We start from the raw sequence: 13,099 nt of genomic DNA, 5'->3' as shown, positions 1-13,099 counted from the left end.
TCTGTTACTGGCTGCTCTCTGTATAAGGCGCTTCTGTTACTGGCTGTTCTCGGTATAAGGCGCTTCTGTTACTGGCTGCTCTCTGTATAAGACACTTCTGTGAAGTACAGCTATATATACTTATGTGATTGACAGCTCGCTGTATAACGCTCTTCAGTGACAGACAGCTGGATAAGGCACTTTTGTGACTGACAGCAACCTGTATAAGGCTTATCCGTGGGCGTTTTGTTGACAAGCGTCTATATAGTGTTCCAGTAGTTGTACTATGTTGCTGTAATATAACGGAAGAGTTGGTTGTATGCAAGTTGTAAGTCTGCGTTAGTGCAGTCTGTTGCGCAACAGGTTTGTCTCATAGGAAATGGTTATGTTATGTTTATGTGCCAAGCCGTGTTACTGATATGTTCCTGTGTTTGCCTCTATATAATATTTACCGTCATGTACTGTGTAACTGTTTATTCACCTGTCCTCGCTCGCAGTGATCACGCCATCCTCCCGCGGTATGAAACTTGCGGACGTTACAAGCTCTCGGTGTCCGGGAATCTTAGTAATAAGGACGGGGCCGTGAGGAGACCGAGAGTGGATCTCTGCTGCCATGATTAATCACGTGATTCGTCCAGCAGGGGCAGCGCAATACATCGGGTAGCGCCTAGCTACTGTGGATGGATGGACAGGCTGCCGTATCACGCCTTGCAGCTGCGAACTACTTCCTGAAAAAAACATCATTAATACCGTAACACTTCGAAAAGCGCCTACCTCATAAACCGTACTATCTAGCCGCTTCAAATAATGAAACCAACGTTTACACTATGAAAATGGAGTGACATACTGTTCCCAGTCTGTATAGTCGGTATTACAAGGAAGGGTGTACTAACTTCTAACCGATCCGTATTGCAATTTCACTTTTTACAGTTAAAAGAATATTTTTGCAACCGACAAAAACAATTCATATGTGTGCATATTTTATTAGAGTGTGAAAGGTATTTCTTTCTTAATGTTATATGGATAGTTTCCTATATCCTCATCCCTGTTAATTTCCTTAAATAATTTTGCTGTGTTTCAGTAAAATGTAACATTTCTGTCATTATACAATACATATATTATTATTAATAATATCTGGGTTAGATTTTTGTTAGAATTTTATAAATAAATTATATCAGACCAAACAAATTTCGGAAAATGTAACCAAATTTGTTTTTCCTCCTTTGTAAAAGCCAACTCTTTCTTCAGTAGTATGTACTCCGGAACTTGTGAGATTCCACAATAAGTTGACATACAATACATACAATTACAACTATGTATGTCTTTCTGCATTAGAAGATGCCCGAGAATTCCTCATTTAGATGACAGTTGGACCATACAATTTTCACTTAAAGGTACAATAGACACACCTTGTAATGGATCAACAGCAGCCAAGTACAAACATTTATAAAGAAATTAACATCTTGTTTGCTGCAATAGCTTTCAGCAGCCAAACTCCACAAATTACTTGCTTCATTTGACAGGATTAGCCAAGGACATTATTTAAGTGTATAATGTGAATTGTTTTGCAGTTTTTTTTAGCTGTAAAAGCCAATTAGGGGGCATAAATGTAGCCTTGAGAAGTCATCAGGATGTGTTTCCAGTTCTAAGAATTAGATAAACCACCATTTTTAAGAGCTAAATTACATGAAATAGGGACACAATAAATAATGAAAGAATATTGAAAAGTAGTTTTACTAAACATAATTATACCATTTATATTGCAATCTCAAGGTGTTTACTGTCCCTTTAATTGTTTGAATGTCACAATTCTTATTGTCACAATCCTCTATACTCTGAATCACACCAACTCGTACTTTGTTTGATATGTATTGGTCAGATCATTTATTCATTCATCTGAATATTGTCAACTGGTCAGAATTGTGTCTATGTAAAGTATACTCTTGGGAATCTTTTCAATGTTCCTACAATCATAATAATTATTCCAACACTAAAGAAAAGATGTGGCCTGTAAAATATGACAATTTGTAAATTTAGGCTCTGGACTACTTTTATCTGAAATCTGTGACTCATTAGTATTAGATTCATCAACTAATGAATTATGGCTGAACTCACAATTTATTGAACAAAATGAGAAATTCTATTAGGCTCAATATAGACTAGAATGTTGCTTTAATTTAAAAATCTGGCAAATCCTTCTGGTCCCGCTGCCTTTCCTATTTTGAGATCTTTTATCACTGCCAGGACTTCAGCCTTTGTGATTGGTGCATTAATGGTTTCTTTATTTCCCTTAGAAATATTTTTTAAATTTGCTTCCTCTAAGAAAGATTTGGTTTTTAAGTTTAGATTTGGGGATGATGTGACATTCTTCCAATCATACTGGTTCCCGTAGAAATCGGCAAATGCCTCAACTATTTGCTGAGGATGGGAAGTTAAGGTACCATTTGGAAGTAAAATAGAAGGGATGTTTGACGCTTTGTTTCATGTTCTCAATTTGTGTGCTAAATATTTGTCTGGCTTGTTTGCAAAGATATAATATTGTGTTTTAAGTTTTAGTATGACTCTCATGGATTGAGCATTCAATAGGGTTGCCAGAGCTGTTCTTTTAGTTTCTAGGTTTGTGAGGACACTGGGTTTTTGGGTGAGTTTGTGTTGGGATTCTAATTTCTCTATTTTGCGATGAAGTTGGGCTATGATGGTTTTTTGTTGTTTGATTTGGAATGATTTGCTCTGAATTAGTAACCCCCTTATGTAGGCTTTGTCTGCGGCCCATGGAGAAATTGGGTTGGCAGTAGTTCCCTTATTAGTGCTCCAGTATGCATTTAACGCTTTTGTAACTTTGTCTAGCCTCAATGGGTCTTTTAGATATAAGGGGTCAAAAGTAAAGAATAAAGAATCTTTATAGACGCCTATCATTTGTCATTTATAGTTTTGTAATAATAGTGGTTTATGATTCTCATGACGTCTTATGAGAAATGGATTTTATGTTATACATCAGCCTCATTTTGTAGGGACAAGATCTCTTTTTATTCACACAAAGAAATTAGAGTGATTCTTGGATCATTTATTCATACATAGTTTTTTATTCAAAGACAGATTTTTTATAACGATAGTCCCAATATACTTTGATGCAGCTTCATTGTTTGTTAAAGACACAAATGTTACATAGCAGTCTGATATTATGTTCATAGACTTCTCGATATCAAATAGGAGTCAATCAGCAAACGCACGCTCTGTTTCACATCTCACATGTTTTTTGTATTTTTATTTTATATTTATGTGTGTTTTTTCAAAACAATTTTCTTATACATTTTTTTAATTCGTTACTTAGCTTTAGTATTTTTCAGTGCAGAGGCCAATTGGGGGTTAAAACCCAATGATGCATACTCCCTGAATTAATTAGTTCTCTAGCATGTCAAAGTTATTTCTGGCTACCCATTGGTCTTACAATTAACGACAAACCTCCGTTTTACTTGTGAACATGTATATATTGTTACCCAATGTATTGTATAGTATTCGCTTGTTTTGGTCTGAGGAAACGACCAGCAGATTGGTCGAGAAACGCGTTACCCCATTAAGCGTTATACTTGCTTTTATCAAAAAAAGCATTTTGTTACTTTTTAATACATCTGAAGTTGTCGTTTTTTTATTTCACCTGAAAGTGGTATTGGAGAAACGTTTGCACACTACAACATCTCCCACAACACAGCAGAAGCCACGGTTACCACCACAAGGAGACCGGAGACCAGTGTACTAGCCACTGTTAAGTGCTAGCCCGTCTATTTGCACTGGTCATAGTACAGTGCCACTATATCTGGTAAGGGCTGTTTCTTTTAGCAGCTTTTTACTTTTAAAACAGATTCACGCTATAAGGCGCCCTCTTTTTGTTTCTATGTCTTAGCAGCTTTACCCTCACTCCGGGATCAAGAGGAGCAGCCCACCTAATACAGATATCAGAACTTTGAATTGCCTGTTTGGTTTCACATCTACAAACAGAGGTCCAGTATATCTATTCGGATGGACACTGGTATTTTTTGAACTATTTCTTTATTTGTTCAGACGCTATTTCTACAAATTGGATGGACATTATTGTAGTAAATGTTTTATTGGTTTATATTTTACTAAGACTTTGCACTATTTCCTTCACATACGGTCATTTTCCAGTTTATGTATTTCAGATGACATATGGTTTTTTAATTTTGTATTATCACTAATTGATTAGTCAGCGCGCCTTTTTTCCCTTCTGGGTTTTCTCCATCTAAGTGTAGGTAAAGAATAGAATGGTCAGACCATACACAGGTGTGGATTGCTGAGGATCTCAGTAAGGGTTGTAGAATCTGACTTATATAGACGTAATCTAGTCTACTATAGCTTTTGTGAGCTGCCGAATAAAAAGTTGTGTCTGTAGTTATCCCATAGAGGATGAACCAAATATCAGTAAGTGTGTGAGGGGTTAGGAGTTCTTGTATATTGTTGACAAGTCTATTATGTCTGTGGGTTTTAGAACTAAATTTGTTCGACATGTCCGATTTTTTAGACATAGTTATATTGAAGTCACCAGCTAGTATAAATTTATTTTGAGACCAATTGGTTAGTAGATTAGATATGTTTCTGAAAAATATATGTTGGTCCTCATTTGGTGCATAGATATTACATAGTATGATATCTGAATCCTAGATTTGTCCTTTGACTATCAAGTATCTACCCTCTTTGTCTTCTATTGTGGATTCGTGTTTGATATCCATTGAGGAGTGAATTAAAATTGAGACTCCTCTTTTTCTGTTCTGTGGTCGCGTGGTAGTGTTGAGTATAATTCCTAGACCAATATTTGGGTATTTGTGATCTAGTGAAGTGGGTTTCCTGGAGAAAGACTATATTGGCCCCTATATTTTGGTATTGATTTATAGCTGTACAGCGTTTGACATCTGTATTTAGCCCTCTAACATTATGCGTAATGAGGTGTATCGGGGAAGTCATGACGGTAAGTCAGAGGGGTTTTGTCTAGAGATGGGCTTGTGTGTCAGCTTTATGATTGTTACCAACCTGATTAAAATACTTAGGATTCTTATGGTGAATTGGGTGTATTAGGTTCCAGAATAGCTTGATAATAATCTCTGTGTCTCTAAAAAAAGTGAAAAAAAAACCCAAAAAACAATAACATTCAAACAATTATATTCCTTTTTGGAGGGGAGTGCAAACGTATGTCTCGATTGCATCCACTTAGTGGACTCAAGAGCTGCTAGTATATATAATTACATCCAAGGAGAAAAGGGATGACGATGGCACTACTGGAATTGTTGCCCTAATAATTATAATCAGTCCCACATAGTAGGGGGAACCATAATCAATAACTCGAGGGCGGGTGCTGTACATATGTGGAGAGAGACATACGAAACAGATTCAGTACAGGACTGAACAAGCAATGTACATGGATAGCACTCAACAATTAGAAAAGCTTGTGTCAATATTAGATACTGGATAGAAAGGATCCATGCAAGAACATTCTGTCTGCATAGAGACATTTAAAACTTAACTTTTATTTCAAAATAAAAACCAATTGAAATGATACACACAATTAAAAACACTGTAACATAAAGGGCCCCCCAAGGTTAGAGAATAAGGTACTGCTCCAGGTAGCAGTGGAATAAGAGAGTATAGGTACTCGGTACAATATAGTAACCTCTTAACAGTATAAACAATATAACCTGCCCACTGGGTGTGTGTATCTATTAGCAATATTCAAATCACACAGTGCCCAGATACTAGAGCAAAGTCTATGTCTAAGTGATTGATATTACAGATCTCCAACCGTCTAAGTAAGATCCTATTAGTTGAGTGGCACCTCTAATGGGGTATAATAGTAGGGTACAATGGCTACACCCAGAGGGCGATGAATTTAATATTATTAGAGTCAATATATATGGTGCCTTATAAATTGGGTTAGTATATATTGATATATAGACCCTGGATAGAGGAGGTGCAGTAAAGATAAGATCAATCCCTTACCCTCGTAAACGGAAGTAAGAATATAACTTGTAGCTGTAATCTATGACAGTAACCACTAAAAGGTAGTCGTATTATTCTATAGGTGCAATACCATAGATAACTAAGTAGGTATACTGTAGTTTAGGACGACAAACTACCCTCTCCCAATTAGTTAGGGGGGATAATTAGTAGTCAAGATTTTTCTTATAGTAAAAATTTATCCAAGGTAATTAACTGTACATATGGTTACTTGGAGGTAATGGTATAACACTGTGGGTATTACACCAGAGACGGTTGAGTAGGTATATTATTAATATTTATATGCCCGTTTTTTCTATAGTGAATAGGCGATTTAAGAAACAATATATTTTATTTCAACTTAGCAACAATCAGGTGTGTTTGGTGTGACTGTATTTATTTAGAAAGTACAAATCCGACTCCCAATTGGTTTTGGGGGGATCATTAATATTCAGAAGACCCAGCTGTATTTGCACGTGTGCAGTTTAACTTCTATCAGGTGTTAACCATAAACACAATATCTATATATATATTTTTTGAGAGAAGAATGCAGTGTCAAATAGATCAATTTAACAGTCTGCCACAGTTGTCATGTGACTTTATGAATCAGTGTAATTAAACACCGCCAAGTTCTCCCCACTTTAAAGTGCTACCACTGAGTATCTTTCTGTATATTTCTCTTAAATATCTATGATTGTATCGTTCAAAAATAGTAATTAATTATTTAGATACTAGCCAGTGTGAGAGCGTAAAGGTTACACCTTAAAGTGAATGTAAATTTTGATGTTTAAGTGCCCGGTTTTTAAAACTTTGATTAAAAATAGGGGCACTTTAATTCATCAAAATTTAGTGCCCCTGTTTTTAATCAAAGTTTTAAAAACCGGGCACTTTAGCATCAAAATTTACATTCACTTTAAGTTAGCGCATAAAGTTTCTACTGGTACTCCCAAAGGGGTAATAGTTGCGAGATTGTTACCAAATAAGATAAAAGATAATATTACCTATTATACCGTCCTGTCATTGACAGGAAATATTACAAAATAACAAATACCAAGGATACCGGAGCAGCACTAAATTATGTTTAGAAGGACTACCTAATAGTAACAAGTCAAAATAAGTTTACGGAACTATAGGTAGACCCGCGAGGGCCGTTACAGCAATTTAAAACACACAACCGGAGAGGGACCTAAGCGTCCCTACTCCCCCTAACATGTTTCGCAAAAGAGCTTTATCAAAGGTGGGGCGGCCGGCTCTATTGCAGACATTTATAGGCTGAAGTATTCGTTACGTCAAGGTACTCCCTCAATGGTGATAGGAGAAGTGAATAGTACTAACACATTGGTTCTGCTGGGGGGCGCGGCTGACCAATCGAATGATCAGTACAATGACGTGTAAGGACGTTTCCATGGAAACGGAGGTAAACAGTAACACTGGAAAAAACACACAGACTGATAATCGGGTAAATCCCTGGATCGAACATTCAAGCTGATCGAATGTACGCTCAGTATAGCAAAAAGAAGTATTTGCAATCATAGTAGAACCGATCAGTTCACTGTTCTCATATCGATCTGGGGATAAGATATTCATAGGTAACTTACGGATTTATCATAGGACACATTATAAAAACCGGCACGACGTTATTGGTCACAGATACACATATGATGTATGTTGTTATGAAAAGAACCAATAACAGGGGTGATACTAATCAGTGATTGAATTAAAGGTTATCTTGGAGTGGTCCTCCGTTCATGTGCATTCATATCGTAAGGCACTTTATAAGAACGGGCAAGCTGTTATTGGTCACAGATACAAGTGAAATGTATGCTCTTATAACAATAAAAATAACAATATCAACAACAGAGGTGATTATAATCAGTGGCAAGGTCAAAGGATATCGTGGGGTCATCCTCCGTTCCCATGCATAATATGAATACCCATCCAGCTGTATAAGACACTAATAGAAAAGGGGGGAGGGGAGGAAGGGAAAATAAAGAAATATATGAATAACAGTGGGAGATACTAAATTTATATCAAGCATGTTTTTATTTTTATTTTAATAGTATGCACCTCAGACCCCGATGACAATATAAACTCGAAGGGATTTCTAAGAAGGTGATGGTGAGAGGCAACAGTTTGCCTTTGTGAAGTGAGGATGTGATCATGTGAAAAAACATTTAAATTAAGCTGTGAATTACTAAGATGGGGGGAGTGTGGGAAAAAATGTGAACATCAAAGGACTGTGATAAGTAATAGGGGGGCTTTTATGGTCCCTGAATGTTAAAAACATAATGGTGCAAATTTTAATTAAAAATTATGTATACGGGGGTAATAATCAGATGTGGTGAAATGTGAACATTAATAATGAAATAAATATAAGTTCCACATAGTGATGATGAGTAAATGGAATGTATTTTTTACATAATCCCAATGGGGTGTGGAAATAACCAAAGGATGGATAAGAGTGAAAATAGTGAAAATCACCTTCTTGGGTTGTGGAGTATAATTACACCACATAGACTGTGCTTTAAACAAAGGTAAGAATAAATATGCAAATACAAATGAAAATAATTGGTGTTATGATGAAAAAATAAACCTCTATTTGGGGAGGGAGGAACGAGGGTAAATAAATGTGGAGTTTGAAAGTCTGGAAAGGGGTAGCCAAGGCAGAGAACCCCTTTAATTTAGAATCTCCTCAGGTTTATGCCAAATAATGGTACTAGATTTGTTCATAAGGAATTTTGATATTATAAGAAACAAGCATAGTTATTCTGTTCGTTGAGTCCCTTTGGGTCAACACAATCAAGCAAGTAGATCCACCTACATTCTGATCTTAACAAAGCTTGCTCCAAGTTGCCCCCCCGAATGCCAAGGGAAACTTTTTCCATTCCCTGGCATTTCAGTCTTGAAGGATTAGATTGATGGTATTGCAAAAAATGTAGAGCCACAGAAGTCAAGGGCTTATCCTCTTCCAGGTCTTTACCTGCATTTTTAATGTTTCGAATATGTTCTTGCAGTCTACGATGTAACTTGCGGCTCGTCATGCCAACATATATCTTCGGACAGGGGCAATGTAAAGCGTATATGACACTTTGAGTAGTGCAACTGATGTAATGTTTTATACGATGTGTTCGTCCGAATCTATCATGGATGCTGTCACTTTTTATGATGTGTTTGCAGCTAGAACATGAGCCACACGGAAAAGAACCAGGGACAATGGCTGTCTTAGTTTTCTTCACTTGGAAGTGACTTGTAGATACAAGGTCCTTAATATTTTTACTTCTTCTGTATCCAACTTTAACAGAGTCCCCAATATTTGGTTTCAGATCTTGGTCTAGTTGGAGAATGGACCAGTGTTTATTGATAATTCTGGTTATTAGGTGCACAGATGGATTGTAGGTTAGTATTAATCTGGTCTGGGCATCTTGGTCTTTTTTGGTCAAACGTATGTCTCGATTGCATCCACTTAGTGGACTCAAGAGCTGCTAGTATATATAATTACATGTATAACTGTCTAAAATCAGTAACATCAAACATTATCAATAAACCAGTGAATTGATAACTAGTAAACTTTTTGTTGGACAAATTAGCACAGGTCCTATAGCCTCTGTAAAGTGACCTATAATTCAAAGTGTGTCTTAGGATGGATTAAGCCATATAACAATGTAATCAAGAGTCAATTGTCGGATCTTCTTTTATATAGAGATGCTGATGACCTCTTCCTGTTCTGAAGAGGGAGTTTGTTTTCCTGTAGATATCATTTTTTGGGTCGTTTTCGATCCACTTTCGTCCAACCAGATGAATTCTTTGTGGTGGGTTTCTGTGGAGGTGAATTTTCTTTCTGAATAAGTGGTGAGTCTAAACCCAACAGTTTGCATATGGTGGGAATCTCTTCTGTTTCTTTCATAGTGATGGTTTTGTTGTCCTTCAGTATGTGTAAAGCAAATGGAAAGCCCCATTTGTATTTTATTTGGTGCTTTCTCAAAAGTGTCGTCAGGGGGGTAGCATACTTCTCCTCTGTAATGTCCTAAGACTGAGGTCCTGGAAAAATTGCACTACGGATCCTTGGAATTTAAAGGTGGGATTTTGCCTTGAAGCCTGAAGAATCTCGAAATAAAGGAGATTTTTTTTTTTTTTTTATGAAATAGTTTTTATTGAGGTAGCAATGACATACATAACATACTCATATAATTGTCATGGCAACACGCCTAACAGCATACATCACTTCTCAAATATCCAATACAGAAGGCATGTCTTAGAGTCCATAAACAGTATTACATCCTTGACAGTAGGAAATATATAAGGCCATGCGCGGCACCTCTTTTTTAGATATATACATTTTCATTTGGACAACAGAAAATAAAGTAACAAGTGGTAGTCCTACGGCCTGACTTTCATACAAAGATTCTAGGTATCAAGAAGTAGGCCTGTATGTGTCCATAACATTCACATCAGAACATATAACACTTTAAAACATTATATCAACAAGTCCCCCATAAAAATTAGAAATAAAGTATACCCCGACTAAGAGTTTGCGGTCACTTTTGGACCCCGGATGTTAGATATAGGTAAGGGGTGAAGAGTGGGAGAATGTTAACAGGGCCACTCATGGACCCAATGCTAAGGTTAATGAACTTAATAATTAAACATTTAGTCCCCAGAGATTTAAAATTATTAATAAGCAAAGGAGACTACTTATGGTCGAAATTCAGCCACTAAGCTAATATTCAATTATATGCCAGAGCAAACAGAGTAAACTTCCCCTGGACTCAGAAAAAAAAAAGCCACTCAGAACACCGTGAATTCTAGGGTAGAGATTTACACCATCCCAGAGGACGAAGGATATGGGTCCTGCCACACTATGCGAGCTCCCCCTGCACCCAAACTAGTTGATGAGCTTAGGATATATCTAGGCCATATGCACAAACAAAATTCACCTAAGATCTCTATGTATCTCAATATATTACCAGGGCCCTAGGGAAAGTTATGTGCCACACATACCGTCTCGGCCGCAGACAGCACGTTAAGGCTACCAAAATTTATACTGAGGTAAAGGGACCCATCTAGATTACTTAATTAAATCTTGTGGCAGATTAGCTATAGTGAGGTGTAAGCCCCCTACCAACCCCCACCAATGGAGGCACCTATAAAGCAAGTTCAGCCAAATTCAAACAGTATACTGAGAGGAGGGTTAAAGTAAAGTCAAGGAGCTATTATATCCAAGGGAATATACTTATGAGGTTTCAGTACAGTACAACATGAATAAACAACTGAAATAATGCAATGTACATGAAAAACATAAATCAGTATAAAGTTCAAAAGTTAGCATCGCAGATTGCTGGCAGTATTCAGAGGACATACTGGGCTTGAGCAACTAATCGTGGCTATCACAGTAGTAAATAAAAGAAGTCACATAGGTCCCACTACCCCCAGACCCTGCAATCGTAAGAACTTGGTCCTTGCAGGTTTCTATGCGGTACAGTTCACATAGTCCGGCAGGCTAGAGGGATCCAGCCGGGACCCGGTCTTTCAGTTCACAGTTTACCCAACCCCAGATCTCACCGCCTTCAAGGGAAAGGAGGCCTCAGGGCCCCGGGACCACCATCGCACAAAGCCGACCTGAACATATGATAGGACCAAAGCGTCCCCATCCAGATCATGGCATCGGGAGTCAGGAGGGTAAGTAGATGATCTGTACACCTTGCGGCAGCCCTCCGAGATATGTATAGCTGTCACAGCGTGGTCTTTCTTCAGTCCAGCTCTCCCGGTACCTGCTTCACTCCTAGTAGACTTAGCAGAACAGACAGGAGCTGGTCGCCTGGCCACAGAGGCCACAAAGCGTTTCCTTATATTTTGCACTGGGCGCTCCGTTGAGATAGTTCTTCCTCGTCCGAGAGCCCTGGGGCAAATGCTTGGGCCTCACTCTGCTGTGCATCCTCCACTGGCATAGTAGATGGGGTTACAATACGGTCTATCCTTTCGCATATCCTCCTTCCATGCTCCTCCAATAAGTCCCGAAGCAGAACAAGTAGCTCCTCCATTATATGAGGGTTATCAAAAACCTTTGACAGAGGATGTCAGTATACTCTGTTTACCCGGTTTCCTGGGGGGGGGAGCTGGGATCTCTCTCGTTGGAGGCCGCCAGAGACACTCAGCGGTCCGGTTTGGGAAGTCCTGGTGTTGCTTAGCAAAGAAAATTTTTATATAGTGCCATTCAGCTAAGTGTCCTCTATGATATAAGATATAAATTATTGCTGGATGGCTATATAATCCACAGATTACAGGCGGAATGTAACTCTGAGTAGCAGAGCTCCCAATTTAGCAGCCATCTTAGGCCATAGCCCGGACACGCCCCCCAAAAAGGAGAATTTTATTATTACATCCCTGGGTTGTGAATCCCCCTTAGGTTTAGCTTTTAAGGCTCTATGGGCCCGTTCCATATTATAGTCCGTTTCTTCCGTGTCTTGAAGAGTTGTTGTAGATATGATTGGAGATCTGAGTAGGTGATTGATTCCGGAATTCCCTTGAGTCTAAGATTGTTTCTTCGACTCCTATTCTCAAGGTCGTCTATTTTATTTTGAAGTTCTGTGATGGTTTGTTGCTTCAAGGATAGATTCTGAAAAACTGTAGATATTTCTTCTGTGATGGCTTCCCTGTGTTCTTCTAATAAATCCATTCTTCCCCCTAGGTCAACTATATCTGATCTTATTTCAGTGAGACTCAAAGTGACTGCTGTATGCATTATATCTATTTTTTCCCCACAACCTTTCAAAGTAAGAGGCTATGTATTGTTTAGACACAAGCACTCGTAAATCTGCTTTTGTCACTGGTATGTGTTCTTCTCCCTGAGTGGTGGTTATTTGTTCTGAGTCAGAGCCCTCTTCGTCTTCAATTTCTGTTAATTCTGAATTTTTAGTGGGTCTGGAAGGCTTAAAGAAAGTTCTCACTGTCGAGTTTTTGACAGATTTTTCTCACTTAGGAGGTTTTCTGGCTGACATAGTAACTCTTCTGAGCCTAAAAAAACCAGGCGGTGGTTATAATGGTATATAGGTAGGTGACTCTATATCTATATTAAAGTTCCTAAGTCTTGTCAGTTGCTGAACACCTAGATCTTTGACCA

General features: G+C 38.0%; 1 protein-coding gene across 1 annotated transcript in view; it reads right to left on the bottom strand.

The window, feature by feature from the left end:
- Positions 1-652, bottom strand: part of WDFY1 (WD repeat and FYVE domain containing 1) — a 172,046-nt gene extending 171,394 nt beyond the window's left edge. Inside the window, exon 1 of the mRNA XM_053709957.1 lies at positions 461-652. Within this exon, the coding sequence (XP_053565932.1) occupies positions 461-594 (134 nt within the window). The 5' untranslated portion in view covers positions 595-652. The remainder of the gene's footprint in view (positions 1-460) is intronic.
- Between the last annotated feature and the right edge of the window lie 12,447 nt (positions 653-13,099).

This window comes from Bombina bombina, chromosome 4 (assembly GCF_027579735.1).
Source record: "Bombina bombina isolate aBomBom1 chromosome 4, aBomBom1.pri, whole genome shotgun sequence".
NCBI classification, from domain to species: Eukaryota; Metazoa; Chordata; class Amphibia; order Anura; family Bombinatoridae; genus Bombina; species Bombina bombina.
Note: the sequence above shows the minus strand (reverse complement) of the source record. Positions and strands in the feature narration are given on the sequence as shown.